This window comes from Tasmannia lanceolata, unplaced genomic scaffold (assembly GCF_043159265.1).
Source record: "Tasmannia lanceolata isolate RefF3 unplaced genomic scaffold, GAP_Taslan_0.1 ptg000006l, whole genome shotgun sequence".
NCBI lineage: Eukaryota > Viridiplantae > Streptophyta > Magnoliopsida > Canellales > Winteraceae > Tasmannia > Tasmannia lanceolata.
In genome coordinates, this window is record NW_027518683.1 from 37449105 (window position 1) to 37467358 (window position 18254).

At 38.4% G+C, this 18254-nt stretch overlaps 1 protein-coding gene across 1 annotated transcript; it reads right to left on the minus strand.

The window, feature by feature from the left end:
• Positions 1 to 268: 268 nt before the first annotated feature.
• LOC143878582 (reticulon-like protein B5) lies at positions 269 to 17552 on the minus strand. The gene is made up of 5 exons (XM_077380857.1): positions 17378 to 17552; positions 13073 to 13253; positions 1885 to 2026; positions 1731 to 1800; positions 269 to 438 (listed from the first exon to the last, which is right to left on the minus strand). The coding sequence occupies exons 1-5, from the start codon at positions 17550 to 17552 to the stop codon at positions 269 to 271; spliced, it is 738 nt and encodes a 245-aa protein (XP_077236972.1).
• Between the last annotated feature and the right edge of the window lie 702 nt (positions 17553 to 18254).

Sequence of the window (18254 nt, forward strand, 5' to 3'; positions counted from 1 at the left end):
TAGGTTCGACAAATCTGACACTCGATATCCATGCTGGATTCCGACACTCATACCTGATGCAACATAGCTTATATAGTAAAATATCAACTAATAATTATTGTCATAAATACTGTTAGGGCTCACCAAAATGCATGAGCTCACATGCTCTGTCTGTGTATCTCCCCAACCCCATGATCAAAACCAAGAACTGCTAACTTGTAAAGGGTAAATAAAAGCTTCAGCAATGAGGAAGAAGAAAAGCTGGCCTCATATAGATATCACAAGCTGCTCAGTGCTGCTTTTTGTCCTTGAATGGGCCCTTGGGGATCTTTTGGAGCACCTTCGCATCCAGCACAGCATATTGTTTGTTGATTTCAACCATCGCCTTCCTAGCAAAGGTATCCACACGATCCTCATGCTTCTCATACAGAACTGGCACCGTGTGAAGAATCACAAACACTGGATTTGAGAGTAAACAAATAAGTAGTAAATCAGTCGGCGCGTAAGCTTGGAATTACACCATACTAACGAAAGGTGACTCCCACAAGTTCTTGGGGAAACAGAAACAATCTACAGTGATCATAGTTGTCAAACTCGTACAAGTCGTACGAGTCAACTCGCGAGTCGAGTCGAGTCACTGGGATTTCAATTCGATTCGATGATTGACTTGCCTCTGTTGAAGACTCGTCCGAGTCGTCTGGTGACTCGTCCGAGTCGAGTCACGAGTCGTCCGAGTCGTCAATTAAATTATTAAAAGACAATGAAAAAAAGAGATTGATGGTGGTTATGCGGTTGAGTGTTTTGATGTTGAAGATGGTTGAGTGTTTTGATGTTGAAGATAATTGATAAACAACAGGATAAATAAATTCATAGACCTCTTCATGCGACGACTTATTTTTTAAATCCCAAGAAAGTTTTAATTTTATTATTATTGATAGATTTCGAATCATTAATGATTAGTTTATTATGATGAGGGCCTTGACTTTGGAGATTATTGAGTTCTTTTTTTTTTTTTTTTTTGGAACTTGGATGGTTTGAATTTTTCTTGTTTTGGTGGTTGAAAACTTGGAAGTTGGAACTTAGAACTTAATGTTTTTTGTGCATGCAAGATACAAGCATATAGTTATTTATATTTTTGGCTTAGTGCTTTATTTATGTGCTATTAGATTATATTTTTTACATGCTTCATCTTTTGATTTATAATTATAATTTTTTCCAACTAAATTATGTTCTTGTCAAAAACTCTTACAAGTCACGAGTTGAGTCGAGTCACGAGTCATAAAATTAAGAAATCGACTCACGAGTCGAGTCATGGGTTGACAACTATGATAGTGATTCAAAAGAAAAAAAAAAGAAAAAGAAACCATCAGCAAACCAAACTCTTCTATAAAAACCAAGTTGCTGGAAACAGAAAAAAATGATTTTAAAATGGAATTTATAAGGTTCAGAAAAATCTAATTGATTGAAATTCAAATGGATTTAAATCAAGCATCCAAAAATTATCTAGCAGTTTCATCTAATGGCTTCTAAATCCTTACACATGCATAATGGGGAGACTAAATAACCAGAGCCCTGCATTTGAACCAAAATTCATCGAACCAAAATTCATCGCAAAACTGACCTCAAGAATAAAGAAATTAAGATAAGCATGTATACACAGTACAAGCTACATCTTTCCTTTTGTAACTCATTAAAGAGAACTTAGCAGGGAAAACAAAAGGATATTAGGAAAAGAAAGAATTGCAACTGACGTATATAGAAGAGGGTCAAGAAATTGAACCAACTGCCGATCACAGAGAGAACCCACAAGGCTGCAATCACCTGCATGGAAGTTCTTGCCATTATTGGAAATCCACTCTGGAAAAAAGGAAAAAGGAGAAAAGTTGAGTTAATCAGAGATGTTACCATGAGGAATTTCTTCGAGTCCTTTCCAGAAGCGACTTCTCGGAAGGTATCAAAAGCTCGGTTAATTTCAAATCTCAACGACATAGCAATGCTCATGAAGAGGTCTTCAGGTAAGACAACCTCCGGAAAGTTTGGCACAGACCTGAAAGAAAATATTAGAATCTTCACATTGCATCAAAAGAAGCATGCCACTGAACTGCTAATCTAAAAATTATTTTGTTCATAACAGAATAATGCAGTATCAGCATCACCAAATGCTTCCAGCCTCCACAACAAGGGTGTTATAGCTTTATTTCCACCTTCAGGACAATGAATTATACATGCAGATATAACAAAGAGCAAATAAGCCACTACATGACTCCACAAAGGATTGCCCATGGCCAATGATCTTAACATGGTAAACTGCAAGTGTTTGATGAATGCTGTAGAATAAAAATTTTAATAACTGTAAGCCATCAATCAGTAAGCATAGTGTGTCATTTTTAGGCCTTGCATTTATCCATGGTGGGGCTATAGTCCAACTGTATTCACAGTATCCAGACTCTATTTCGACGAGCAAAGAAGGCATTTGAAATGCACACAAGGAAAAAAGGAAAGAGCAAAACATACTGGGTTAAAAGTCACCTAACAACGTAAAAAATAGATGTTAAATATGAGAGAGAGATGCAATCAAATGCAAAAGACAAAAAAATTGGTGATGCAGGCTTACCTTAGGAAGGAATTGGTATGAGAGGTAAGTTACGGTGGTCGTGGCTTTCTAGGTGAATTAGATGGAATCCAATCTAATAATTCAAGAAAAGTAAAAACTGAAAAAAGAAAAGAAAAAAGAGGATAGAACTGATCCAGATGATTGGAGCAGATCCAATCATTAAATCTTAACCAAATTTGAATGTCATAGAAGTGTTAGAAGTAATGATGATATGGAAAATCAGGATTGATCTGATCAGAAAAGGGTGTCGATCTGATCAAAAGTAAGGATCCACAGGAAATTACAAAATTTTCAGAATTAGGGTTTGGCAGAAAATCAATAACAAGAGTTTGACCTGTGGGTTGCTTGATCGAACCTAGGGTTAAATATACCAAGGATCCAAATCCAATGGCCTTCAAAATTAGAGTTTAGGAATCTGATCCAACGTCAAGGTTGGATCCTACAAAAACAAAGAATAAAGAAATATTGTGATTTGAAAGAAGTAGCAAATAAGGAAGTTTAGGATGATTGTACTGAAGTATGGAATACCATCAGTGTTATATTAATTAATGGGATTTGCTAGGGACCATCGCAGAAGGCAAGGTTTTGAAAATCGGAATCGAATCGTAAATCGTAACAGGGTTCAAATCGTATCGAATCGTAAATCGGATCGTAAATCGTAAGATTTTTTCATATTTATAAATAAAAATGAGAAAAAAATATAAAATATAAAAAGGTAAAATATGAGAATAAAATGACTAATTATCTATTTTCCATTTTAAACTATTAAATTAAATATAAAATTCCATGACTAGTAATCCGAAGCACAAACCATATTCATCGCACAATAAATTACTAAACAAGGCACAAACTATATTTATCATATAATAAATCATTATATAATTTATCACAATAGTAAACAAAGCACATACTCAAAATCTACAATAATCATCATACAAAGAAATGTCAGCAATAAACAAAGCATTTTGAAATGATTTCCATTTTGAAATCACAATCAGTTCTCAAAATTCAAAACAGACAATCGTAAAAAGAATGGTAAAAATCGCACGATTCAAAGTCAAATCGTACTTGAATCATAAGATTTTTACGAAAAAAGATTCTTCGTCCGATTTGAATCGTTCAACCCACGAATCGGTTTGAATCGTAAGATTCAAATCGTAAAGTGTAAGATTTTAACAACAGAGGCAGAAGGCATTTCGTGGACGGTCTGTTGCATGAGAGAGCAGCCACCTTATGAATAGAAACAAAATCTGTTGCGCGAAATGCCTTCTGTGATGGTCCCTAGCAAATCCCTTAATTAATACTACTTGTGGCCACATTTTATTTAAGCTGGTAGAGAGTACTAATGATCAGATAGGTGTTTTCCATCAACCTCCCTCTCTCCTTGCATACCGCTAGCCGCATATCACTTCCTCTATCAAACTCTGTCTTTGACTCTTTGCCCTACCCACTTTTCTGGTGAAGCAACAAGAAGAAAATCCAGAGGCCACCTATTGCCACTACCAAGCTGGAATCTGGTGCCAAGGTTTTAAATTTCGATTTCGGTCGCCACAAAAACAAAAATGTTTCGGTTTCAGCTGGAAATTTCAGTTGAAATCCTGTAAAATTGAGAAAACATATGGAAACATATGCAAGTGCTAGAATTTAAAGATCAAACTTTAGGAAATTCTAGAATAAGCACAAATACACACTTACGGCATGTTTGGATCTAGTCATTTTATTTTCTCAGAAGAAACTTCCCTATAAAACTAGTTTCTTATGGTTGGTCATCCCTATTAATGTGGATTCTACTTTCTCGGAAAAAAAACTTTCTTTAAGAAATAGGGATTTAAGAAAACCAAGGAGGAGGTGTTATTCCTCTTCCCATGGAAAGTAAACTTCCCATATATTGGAGAATGATTTGCTTTCACGCGTTCTTGCATTCTTCTTACCATATCTGTTGATGGGGGTCCAAGAAAAGAAAATAGAAGGGGGGTTTTCACTTGGGAATTCTACTACGCTTCAGGGTCAGTCCTTAAGAGGAAAAAGAATTTGACGGAGCAGAAGTTGTTGGCAAGATAGAGGCTTGGTTGAGGTTTGAAAAACCCTTTTCAAGTTGTTTCTATTGTGGTCTGTTTGCATGAAAAGCCCTTTGTTGGTTACTTTGTCTAGAGCCAAAACCAAAAGCCCTTCACTTGTCTCCCTTTTCAAGTTGTTTCTATTGTGGTCTGTTCCCATGAGAAGCCCTTTGTTGGTTACTCTCTGGAGAGCCAAAACCAAAACCCTTCACTTGTCTCTTGCCCTCCTTCTATTTGGAAATTATGGTGAGGGTTTTAGGAGGATAAAAAAAGTAGGGTTTTGGAAGATGATTGCAAACAAGGGCAAGAAAACAAAGATCTCAGAACGAGGAGAGGAGGATTTTGATCACATTGATGGAGAGCTCGTTCTGTCCAATGAAAGGTTGCAGGAGATTCAAGACGATCTTGAAAAAGGTCAAGAAGGCCAGTAAAAGGAATGAGATCATTCAATCCATTCCTGATTTTTAGTTAACTGCATTTCTGAGTCACCCTGCGTTCTTTGTAATCTTTTGAGTGAGGAAGATCAGAAGATATTTAGGTGCTTGCTTTCTCTTGATGTCAAGGATTCAAAGATAGGAAATTTGGGTGTTTTGTTACATTGAACTTTGTTGAGAGAGAGTTTGGAGAAAGAGAATAGTGAGTTAGGGCCAGGCTCCCCCTCACTGAAGTATTTATCTGATAAGAGAAAGAGTACAATGACAAGAATGCCCATACTAGGCTTATTCTAACACTCCCCCTCAAGCTGGAATGTATAAATTATTCATAGCTTGTTACAAATATCGCTCAACTTTGGTTTATTCAGTGGCTTTGTGAACATATCAGGCAACTGATCTACAGAACGAGTGAATACAGTACATATCTCCTCCTTCTGAATTCTCTGACGAATAAAGTGACATTCGACTTCGATGTGCTTTGTTCGCTCATGGAAGACTGGGTTTGCCGCAATATAGATAGCGGCCTTGTTGTCAAAGTACAACTGTGAAGGCGAAGGAAGATACAATACCAATCTCAAACAGAAGTGATCTCAACCAGATAATCTCTATACTTGTGTGTGCCATCGCTCTGTATTCTGCCTCAGCACTTGACTTTGCAATGACGTCCTGCTTCTTGCTTTTCCATGGCACCAGACTACCTCTTTCAAAGGTACAATACCCGGTAGTCGATCTCCTGTCTGCAGGAGATCCAGACCAATCAGCATCAGAGAACCTCTCAATTCGCATATGACCATGTCTCTTGAATAATAGGCCCTTTACTGGTGCACCCTTCAGGTATTTAAGAATCTGAATCACTGCACTCCAATGTGAGGTACGTGGGGAGCTCATGTACTGACTGACTACCCATACAGTATAAGATATATCAGGATGAGTAACGGTAAGGTATATGAGCTTGCCCACAAGTCTTCTATACTTTCCAGGGTCCTCCAACAGGTCTCATTCTTCTGGAACTAGTTTTACATTGGGATCCATAGGTGCAGACGCAGGTTTTACGCCAAGATTCCATGTTTCCTCCAACAAATTCAAAACATACTTCCTCTGTGATAGAGCAAACTACTAGAGTATGCCACCTCTATCCCAAGAAAATATCTAGGGCGTACCAAGTCTTTTATAGCGAACTCTCTTTGTAAGAAGGTCTTCGGTTTCTGGATTCCCCCTGAGTTACTACCTGTGATGATATCGTCAACATATATAATCAATAGAATGCACCCTGCTGAGGACTGATGACTGAATACCAAATGATCTACAACACACTGTCTCAAACCAAACCGCATAACGGCCTCACTGAACCTTCCAAACCATGCTCATGGAGACTACTTCAAGCCATATAGGGATTTCCTGAGGTGACAGACAAAAGAGGACATCTCCCCCTGAGCAACATACCCTGGAGGTTTCTCCATATACACCTCTTCATGAAGGTTGCCTTGCAGGAAAGCATTTTTCACATCTAATTGATGAAGATGCCAACCATGATTGACTGCAAGTGATAGGAGAACGCGAACAGATGGTATCTTCTCAGCTTGAGAGAATGTTTCATTGTAATCAACTCCAAACGTCTTAGTATATCCTTTAGCCACGAGATGAGCTTTCAATCGCTCAACAGTACCATCTGGCAAGTATTTTATGGAGAATACCCAATGGCAGCCAACAAGTCTAGCACCCAGAAGGGAGGGAAACCAGATCCCATGTCTGGTTGGAATGTAGAGCACCCATCTCAAGGTCCATGGCAGCATGCCACCCTGGGTGAGCTAGAGCCTCATCCAAAGACTATGGTAACACAACAGAAGACAGGGAACACAAAACTTTTGAAAGGAGTTAGACGATCATAAGGAAACAGAATTAGATATAGGGTGTGCAGTAGAATGGGAGCGAGTACGAGAGGCGATAGCGAGTCGGATACAACTGTAGAAGAGGGAAGAGAGGATACCTGGGTAGAGCGTAAAGAGATCTCTTCCTGTGAAGATAATGTCTTGGGTCGAGAAGTAGGCGGCCGATCCTGCCGCTGACGCCGCTGATAGTGTTTTGTAGTAGCCGGTGGAGCCAATGTGGGAGCACATGATTCGACTTGACCGGCAGGACATTCAGAAGGTGATGGTAATGGGGCCGGAACAATGTCCGGAAGAACAGGGAGAGAAACGGTCACCTCGGGCTCTAGCTTGGAGGAACTAGGGGCTGACGGAGGACTAAAGAAGGGCTCTAACTCAAAAAATGTAACATTGGCCGATACAAACCACCTATGCAAACGAGTACTGTAACAGCTATAGCCTTTCAAGGTACGAGTAGCCCAGAAAGACACACCGTTCCGACCGAGGATCGAGTTTGTCCCGACCAGGACCTAAATGATGAACAAAACATACGCACTCACAGAGACGAGGCGTAGGAGGAAAATGATCATGCTGTGGATATAAGGTGTGATATGGAGAATCACCGCGTAGGACAGAGGACGAAAGGTGATTCCCCCGAAAGTACCCAGTCAGAATAGCCTCAGCCCAAAAAGATTTAGGAACCCGCATATGAAAGAGTAGGGTGCGGGCCACCTCAAGTAGATATCGCAATTTCCTCTCGGCTAGACCATTCTGTTGCGAGGTGTAGGCACATGAGGATTGATGTGTAATGCCATGAGAGGAGAGGTAGTCCTGAAAGCCATGAGTACTAGAGAAAAACTCCATGAGGATTGATGTGTAATGCCATGAGAGGAGAGGTAGTCCTGAAAGCCATGAGTACCAGAGAAAAACTCCAAGCAAGCATTATCAGTACGGAAACATTTAACATTGCAACCAAAATGATTCTTTATTTTAGCATGGAAAGTTTTAAAAGCAGAGAAGACCTGAGAGCGGTCCTGTAGTAAATACACCCATGTCATACGTGAATAATCATCAATAAAGACTATAAAATACTTAAATCCATTATTTGACGCGACCCTAGAGAGTCCCCATACATCTGAATGAACCAAATGAAAAGGACTATAGACTCGACTAAGGACTCGGGAAGGAAATGAAACTGAAAGGGGACTGGAATCCATTATTTGAGCAATCAAGATTTTTTGTAAGTTGACTGACAGAAAGTAAACTGAAAGGGGACTTAGGAACACACAATACAGAGGATAGTGGTAGGGGAGGGGAGAGACATGTGGTGCCAATACCAGTGATGGGAGTAGTGGAGCCATCAGCGAGAGTAATGGACTGATAATCAGATGGAAAAGAACGAAAAGACGAGAGCTGAGATGAGTTACCAGTCATATGATTGGAGGCTCCTGAGTCAATGATCCAAGACCCTGAGCTAGAGAGTAAGGTCGTGGGTGAACTACCGGCTGAGCAAAGCCTGCAGTGGGTGGTCAAGCACTCAAACGAAGGCGATGTAACTCCTCATAGTCTGCCCTAGTAAAGCTGAAGGAATCATCAACAGGTGCAGAGGCAGAGCTAGAAGCAACTGTGTCAGAGGGGCTAGCTGTCGTGAGATGTGATGAGCAAGGCTGACGAAGCTCAGGGTGAAGCGTATAGCAAGTCTCAATCTGGTGGTGGCCATCACGCTGACAATGGGTACGATAAGAACGACCACGTCCACCACCAACACGGCGACGAGCTCGTGGAAAGGAGCCACCGCCCCTGACAGAGCGAGTACCACCATCATACGCAGCTAGAGCATAACTGTCAACCAGGTGCCATGATGGAGACTCGCCAAGGCACTGCTGTGCACGTGAGTAGGCCTCTCTCAGCGACGGAATGTTGCCTGAACCCATAATCTGATGACGCAAATGAATGAACTCAAGGCCCAAGCTCTCAAGATAGTACACCACTCGAATCTGTTCCCGCTGCCGGCGGAGGACGGTAACATTAGAGGTAAGAGGCATGAATATGTGAAGCTGCTGACATAAAGAGACAAACTGCCATAGTGAGCCTCAAGAGACATGTCACCACAGCGCAGACACATCTAATCAGAATACGTGGCATAGATACGCGTGGGGTTCTCAACTCCAGAATATGTCAAGGCAGTGTGATCCCAGATCTCCTTTGCGGTTGGGAGGAGAATCATGGTAGAAGAAATGGTTGGGGTCATGCTCTGCGAAAGGAGAGTCTGAATCAATGCGTCCTCCTGTTCCCAGCAATATATGTAGGATGCTTGGGCCGGGGAGGATCCTGACGAAGAAAACTGACCTTGCTCCATCCAAAAAGATGTCTCAAGCGCAACTTTCCGGGATAAGTAGTTGGTTCCATCAAGCTTGGCAGTGGTCAGCTGTGGGTAAGAGCCCTCCATAAGTGCCAAGCTAGGAGAAGAAGAAGAAGAGCTAGCCGAAGGAGTGGGTTGGGTACGGACTTCAGTGGTCATGCCTAGAGAGGGATCCACAATAACAGGTGGCTCCATAATGACAACAAATGACGAGAAAACGGAAATATCCACAACAATCAGCCCTCAGAGAATGAACTACAAGGTGGAGAAACCAACTAACTGAAACAATCGGTCATATTGTGGCTACGCAGACAAATAATGCGAGAGATAATGGAGACATGAAGAAGATGAGGCGGAGCCGCGAAGGAAGTATCAAATAACAACTGAAATATCTCAGTTCATTAGAAAAACTAGGGTTAGGGTTTAAGAAGTGGGAAAATAGGGTTAGGGGGTGTCGGGAAGCGTGTGTGTGTGTGTGTGTGTGGGCGGGGGCGGGGGGGTGAGAGGGGTTGTAAAGGAGTCGAGGGGGGGTGCGAGGGATGTAGAGAGAGTCGCGGGGGTGGGGGGTTCCAAAGGGGTCGCGGAGTTGGGGGGTGGGGACGATGAGCCGCGGGGGGGCTAGCTGTAAGGCTAAGAGGGAAGGGAGAAGGTAGGGGCAGTACGGCCACTGGAGAGGAGAGGAGGAGGGGCGTGGGGTTTGGGGGGTGGATTTGGAGAAGAGAAAGAGAGAGGGAAGAGGAGGGATAGGAGTTTGGGGATGAAGAAGATGGAGGCTAAGGGTTTTCCCTAAGGATCAGGGCTCTGATACCATGATGAGAGAGAGTTTGGAGGAAGAGAATAGTGAGTTAGAGCTAGGCTCCTCCTCACTGAAGTATTTATATAATAAGAGAAAGAGTACAATGACAAGAATGCCCATACTAGGCTTATTCTAATAAACTTCTCCCCTAACCCTTTCGGTATTCAAGTGGAAGGAGGGTACGCATATTGTTAATGGTATCCATATGGAAAGGGGTACAAGCGACCCCATGCTGAGGAAAGTTTTTTCAGCTGGTTTGGTGAAACTCAGCAGAAACATCTTTCAGAAGGGTTTCATGATGAGGTGGCTGAGATAATCAAGAAAGATATATGGCGAAATCCTCCTAAGGATTTCAATGTCGAGGCTGATGAAGAGGATTTTGATGGAGAAGATGGTGATATTGATGACAAGGAAAAGGGAACCGATAGCTTGGACGGCAGTGAGCAAGACGGGGAAATTGATGAACCCAGTTTCTCACAGTAACCGAGAGAAAATCTAGAAAATTGATGAACCAAACCTTAGAGAAAAAGAAAATCTAGAAAATTGATTGATGTGAACCAAACATTAGAAAAAAAAATCTAAAAAAAAAACCATAAAAAGGTTTCCAGGAAAATATTGTTTTCCATAATTTTCATTTTACTAGATCCAAACATGTCCTTTGAAATCATCACATAAGCAAGACAACTATCTATAATGGTTTAAACATCGAACACTGAGTGGAAGTCTAATAATTTAGTACATACCAAATTTCACATGTAATTCATGATTTAGTACATACCAAAATTCACATGTAATTCATATAAATATTTATGCATAATACATGCACCACATTTTGCATGCAATTCAAATAAATATGATTATTTAATACATAATAATATTGTATACCACTACCACATGATTTTGGATTATGCTTTTCGATCCTTCTGGTTTCGATTTCGAAGGGGATAGAAACGGACCCATGTCAGTTGATTCGTGTCGGTATCGGTAGAAATTTAAAACCATGCTCGGTTTGTTGCCCTGCATGCATCTGTCTAATCCACTAAAGAGTATGAAGAATGTTTCCTACTTACCTACATGCATGGTTTTAAATTTCGACCGAAATTTCCACCGGGACCGAAATTTAAAATCAGAACCAAAATTTAAAATTTCGGACAAAATTTTAAGATTTTCACTGACATTTCCACCAAAACTGAATTGCCACCAAAATTTCATTTTCGGCTGAGGCTGAAACCGAAACCGAAAGTTGAATCCTTGCCTACATGTAATATTCACTTTGAACATCATTATTGTTTACATGTATTTGAATAACACGCACTTAGAAAGGACTCTCTTATATCTTAATATCACTTGATTTTTGTATTTTTTTTAAATTAAGTATTAGAAATACGAGAGTATAAATTACCAGCATATGAACAACGTTGATTCTTGGTCTAAGCAATAAGATATAAGATATTATAAATTTATGGAGCGTTAAATATCAGAGTCCCAATTGTAACTCACTAACTCCCATAGGTTGCTAAGGAAATCACTCCAATGGCCCAATGGAATCACTCCAATGGTTGATTTCATGTGATCACACCCACGGTCAAGAATAGGGGAAATCACATCCACATTCAAAAGAAAAGCTTCAATTTTCATTCATCATAATAAAATAGTCATAGGCCTATATCTTTTATAGACCCCTCCTAGGATTGTAGGATTCCAATCCTTTCATGGGGTTTTCCTTTTAATTAGGAAATGAAAACAAACTCACAACTAGATTCGTTTCTTTTACATCCTTGGAGTCTATTTTAGATTCACCTTGAAAAGGAAACGATACTAGAAACTTGACCCATCACATTTAGAAACAACCGACTAGAAACTATTCTACTAACATAGACTCTTAAATAAAAGAAATTCCTAAAGATATTAAATTTAGTAAAACACTAAAATAAAAACTCCTACATTAATTCAAACTAAAATAGGAAAAGAACTCTTCATCCATATTGTGATCACAAGCGGGTGCCATACTAACTTCTCGGAAACCCAAAGGGGAATAAATATCCCACAATGGACAATATGACCATGGTCAACAGTCCAAAATCATAAAAATATCCCACTTGAAATTCCCAACAATTATGAAAGGGGGAATACACACAGTGGAGCCCACTTGCATCTAAAGACTACGAAAGATCCGGGGATGATCTCGCTTGAATGAGCTTGAGGTTGGTTCCCATCAACTGGATTAGTAATAATTCCTTAGTTCCTTAAGGCAACCTATCATTTAAATGTTTTACCTTAAAAGCACAGAATTAGTTGTTGAATTTTCCATATCGGATGAAGGAATATGTGCGAGAGAGAGATGAGATTTACACAAACAGGAAAAAAAAATGAACTTACCTCAAAACATTCAATATAGTTTTTGGTAATTTATTAATTTAGAAATAAATATGAAAGAGAAATAAGATTTTCAAGTTCAAAACATGTATTCAGTTGAGAGACCATTCTTCTTATCCTTCAATTACTTCCTACATTAACTTCTCTCTGTAGTAAGGTTGTGCAATGCATAGGGGCATTTCATATTTTTTGACAGAAAGGGAAGAGACAGGCAGAGGTAAAAGAAATGATGGTTGCTAAACATGGGGATGTAAAGGACTCTACAGTAGCTAAACATGCGAAGGGCAGACAGGTGTTAAGAGAAACAGGCGTGGATTAGTGGGAGATATGGAGACTTTAAATTTACCTTTCTGAAGTTTTATTTTAAGGAATTAAATTTGAGAATAGTTAGGCCACCATTTTTAATAGGAAAATGGTTCTTGTGAAGCCTCTTTTATAGGTAATAGGCAGTTTTTTCCGTAGGAGGTGGTGTTCTCATTTATACACAGAACTCCATCCTTCTGGATTCAGTGTAACATGAACCAAACATGCTCATAGCACTAAAAATTGCCAAAACAGAATGCAAATGAATATAGGGAAGAAAGCTTACTTATTGATGGCGGAAGATATATTTGACCAGCAGAATAGTACACCCAACAACAGTATAAGGAAATGGCAAAGGAGGGTAAGCAAGTGATAGCCAAGCCATTCAAAGAGAAGCCAGACAACAGTCCCCCCAACAAGAATGCCTGCTGATATTTGCTTGTTTCTCCACAGTATAATATCAGCAGCTGAAATCCCAAATGACAATTGCTCACTATACAGCATGATTAAATAATGGATACAACTAGAGAACAAAAACCTGAAGCATTAAAAGACAACCCAAATTCCAAACAGAATAGAAGAGAAACCATTCACGCAGTAGAATTAATGTAAATATTGTGCACTTAAAAACTAAAAAAGAAAAGAAAATTCCATTAAAATTTTCTATAAAAATAAAGCAAGCAACGATTAATTAATGTTCAGAAAACAGGCTTGAAATTAACTTCAGCCAGCAGAAGAATTTTTAGCAAAATAAGCTATGTGAGCCTTAATATGCGACTCTGATCGTATCCAAAAAAAAAATTGGACGATCATCGTTAGGATCAATCTTTGATCAACATTGGGTTAATTGGGACCGTTGATCTGGTGGAACATCATAAGGAGACCTCACAGTCTTGGACAGCAACCCTAAGAGAGACCTAATATCATAGTTTAAATTTCCACCGACCATTCTACTCAACTCAACAAAGCCTTTGTCCCCAAAAAAAAAAAAAAAAATCCACCGAAACCAACATGAAACGACCAAAATGTTTCCATTTCTATTACGACCGAAACACAGGCTATTCTTTGGATGCGCGGGGGTGGCTTGGAGCGTAGTGGAATAAGAAATCAAAAGGGAGGAGACAAGCATTTGATTTGTCTATAATTACCATTTGGAGAATAGTGGAATAGTGGCGTTTGGTTGCGTGGCATAGACTTGAAGGGTAGTGGAAAAAGTAGGAGTGTCATTACTAGTATAGAGAGTGGAGAGAAATAGAGAGACAACACTTTTTCCAAGAATTTTCTACCAAAATTCTCCTATATTGGTAGAATTTGGTTTCAAAGTGAGTTGTATCTCCTGCTTCGGTCTATACTCTATTTCCGACATTAAAAGGTGTTGGAAAGAACTATGCGGTATTGTGGAGAAGCGGAAGATTGCTTCTAGATGGGCTCCTCCCGAGCAAGGCCGGATTAAATTTAACTTTGATGGGTTTAGCTGGAGGAATCCTGGACCAGCTGGGATTGGTAGTCTTTTGAGAGATGCAGATGGATCTACTATGTGGGCATTCTCAGGCCCCATCGGATTTAGAGACTCCAATGAAGCAGAGGTTCGTGCGGTGCTGCAAGGCGTTAGAATGGTGGAGAGGCTCAATCTAGCTCGCCTCATAATCGAAGGAGATTCGCTTAACGTCATTAGACGTTTGTCCAGTAATATTGCACCCACATGGAGATTCTTGGACTTTTTTGATGAGATTTGGGACCGGACTGATGGTTTTGATGTTAAATTTCAACAAGTAAAATGTTCCGCCGACAGTGAGGTGGATCGTCCGGCTAAGGACGGGGTTCATCGGAGTGGTCTACGTAATTTTAACTTTTTACCACCATGATCTGAGATCATTTTGTACTAGGCAGCTTTTGGCTGTTCATTCCATTGTATTGGTAGTTCCGACCGTCTTGGTCGGACTCATCCACCCTTTAAGTTTAATGAAATTACCTAATTTGCAAAAAGAAAAAGAAAGTGAGAAGGGAGGACATGAATGCCACATGAGCGCCAGATGGGCAAAAAAGCAATAGTTATATCTAAAATATGCTGGAGAGTCACTTAGAATTTCAATGCAATATTGGCAACCAAACAAGGAATCGGCTTTACTTTTCTATCAAAATTCCAATAAATGCCTAAAGTTTGTGCAACCAAGCATCTTGAAGCTGAAACTCATTGCGAAATTAAAATTGCAAGTGTATTAGTGGGGTTACATAATTATATTTATATGAATTGCATGTGGAAAGTAGTGTATGTATTATGTATAAATATTTATGAGTTACATGTGAAATGTGATAGGTACTGAATTATCAGACATTAGTGAAACCGCATGTCACTATTTGTTCAATGTTGTTAAACTTTTGTGGGTGATTTATTTTGCTTATATGATGGCATTTGTGTGTATTTTATGCTCATTTTAACGAGAAATTATATGGTGCCCGACCGTGAAGTCAAGTGTAGGTGGTACGATACAAGTACCACCCTTGATATTTGATCCAATAGCAGACTCTTGCAAAGTGGCCAGCTGTTGGATTAAATCTCAATTTACCACTTCTTGAAGTTTCATCTTGAATGTTCATAATTTGCATATGTTTTAATATGTATATGTAATTTTATAGGATTTTCAATAAAATTTTCATCGGAAACCAACATGTTTCGATTTTAATTACGATTGAAATGCATATCAAAACTGAAACCTAAAACCCGGCCAAATAGATGAAAGGGCTTAGATCATCCAATAGTCGTAGGCTAGGCCAATAGCAATAGGGCGGTCTTGTGTTCGCCTGTTGGATCATGTTCCCATGGCACACATGGGACCCAAAAAAAAAAAACTCCATTAGGAAAAAGGCTAACAGCTTTCATCTTTTTAGCATATTTTCATAAAAATTACATATTCATTAAGATTCTTTTTACGAAATCAAGAATCATACTAGATATTGGTTTTGTAACTTTTTGAGCAGACATAAGTAAAGGACAATTGAAGGAAATTCAACAGCACAACAAGCTGTGATCTCCAAAATGGTTGTTCTGAACAAAAACAAAGTTAAGCAATCAATAAAAATTAAAGTCAGCAGAATCAAAGGACAAAAGCAAGGACTCTAACTTGTAAATAACTGACTGTAGGAGTAAACTCCTTAAGATGAAGCCAATAACTCTAAAATCAGAAACAATAGACCTCACAAGACAAAATTCTACAAACATTCAGACTTTTATCACCTCAGCTCTACTTGGCCAACTGTCCTAGTCGATATAGAACTCCGATGATTAAAAAAGAAAAAAGTTCGCCAAGTCAAAAACAAATTACAAAAGCAGATTATTTTTAGGTAAGGCTAGGATCAAAAGTAGAATTTAGGCATGGTAATTCTCAAATTGAATCACATTGAGAATTCTGAACATATGACAATTTTCTTGAAATGAGCGGAACTCTACACGTATAACAAAATAATTCAGAATCAATTTCCAAAGTTCCCCAACCAACAGAACCATAAAACAATAAATTTTTCAGAGATCACAGGTCAAACTGTTCATATTGCATAATTGAACAATCAGTTAAAGTCCAAAAATTACAACATCAAATAATTAAAGTGGAACAAATGCAAGAAAAACACTAAAGAACTTTCCTTTTTGCAGAAACTCAAATTAAACTCAGAAACTACTCTAAGGATTTTGGACATCGACTCAGCTGGGCTAATGCAGAACTAGTTGAACAAACAAGTTATTGATGAACCTTAAAAGTTGACAAAATATGAGAAAGACGAAATATAAGAAAATATGCAAATTTGAAAGTTGAAAGAAATGGGATTGACTCCATGTTGTAAAAGGAGTTATTGAATTTCTAGAAGACTACCAATCAGAAAAATTGAGGAAGACCAAAGAGTCAAGCAGAATTCACAAATTCCACATTCAGTTACCAGTCATCATAATCTCCAAAATTGGCTAGTTGTCATTACCAATCATCATAATCCTATCACGTTTTCATTTTCTTGTTACCCAGAAAAGCCAAATCAACCATCTCAGGTGAGAACCTAGTTTTGATCTTTCCTCAAAATAGCCAGCTTCCTAGGATTTATTAGGTTTCTAGTTCTATCTCAATAAAAAATGTCCGAAAGAGAAAGTTTTGTATACAAGGTTGCACAAGGACAAATTACAAAGGTTGTTTTGTCATTCCCAGTAATAAAAGAACCGAACAGCAAATTCCTTTTTAAAGGTTTGGTATTCCTCATTTCCTCCTACAAAGTAACTCTTTCAATTAAAGAAAAACCAATAAACGGAGATTTCTTTCAAATAAACTAAAACAAATGAACATATTCATATTCCATCCTACAAAGTAACTCTTTCAATTAAAGAAATACCAATAAACAGAGATTTCTTTCAAATAAAAAACAAATGAACATATTCATATTCCATCCTACAAAGTAACTCTTTCAATTAAAGAAAAACCAATAAACAGAGATTTCTTTCAAATAAACTAAAACAAATGAACATATTCAATGAAGAAATCAATACTAAACAAAGAATTCAAGGAATTAGAAATTAAAAGAAAAACAGAAACAAAGAGGACAAATGAATTACATTTCCCTCCTCCAAACACCGTATGAACGGGTTTCTGTCTGCCAAATAAACGAGTCTTTTTTGAAAAGTATTTCTCATTATCAGAATCTGATGAAGACGAAGATTCGTCATAGTGATGAATCATCTCCTTAATCTTGTCAATTGGAGAACCAGGGTTTACTACAGCTTCAGTCATCTTTCCTGAAAGTAAGAAAAATGAAATGAAATGTAACAAAAAAAAAAATCATAAAAACTGGCATAAATCAACCTAAAACTTTTAAAGAACCCAACAAAAAAAGGACCAGAGGAAATTAATATGAAACTCCATACTCCCAAACAGACACATGTGACCAGAATTACCAAGTTAGAGATCGGGCACGAATAAAATGAAAAGATTGAAGATTCTAAGAAAAACAGATGAAAACCTAAAAAAAAAAGGAAGAAGAAGCTAAAAAAGCAGATCGGCAGCCAATATGAGAATTATCAGATTTTGTGGAAAGAAACTAGTAAAATTTCCAACATTCTACCAAGAAATATGAAATCTCATTTCAAAAAACGAACAGTAGAAATAAAATTTTGCTTGCAATTCTTTTATCAAGTTCATGAAAATGGATGAAATCCGATTAACAAATGTGTTTCAAAATCCTGTTTGGATTCCTAAAAGACATTTTTTCTAGGGCAAAATTTTTATTTCCACGATTTAGAAGAAAATCATATGATTATAGTTAATTTTGATAGATATTATAATAAATTGAAGGTGTCTATAAGTAAAAATTGAATAGCATTGGTTAAAATTATCTCTTTTCATGTGGAAAAGAATGTAGGAAATTTTATAAATCAAACAAAGAAAAAACGAGCTTTCTGATTTGGGTTTTACCGTCTGGAACCTAGGATTAGG

What these genes read in the sequence shown, in the direction of transcription:
- LOC143878582 (XM_077380857.1), bottom strand. Translation starts at nt 17,552, where the DNA reads ATGACTGAAGCTGTAGTAAACCCTGGTTCTCCAATTGACAAGATTAAG. An exon ending in GGTGTTTGGAGGAGGGAAAT is followed by an intron (nt 13,254 to 17,377) that starts GTAATTCATTTG and finishes TTGGGATTTCAG; the next exon opens with CTGCTGATATTATACTGTGG. An exon ending in ATATCTTCCGCCATCAATAA is followed by an intron (nt 2,027 to 13,072) that starts GTAAGCTTTCTT and finishes ATTTTCTTTCAG; the next exon opens with GTCTGTGCCAAACTTTCCGG.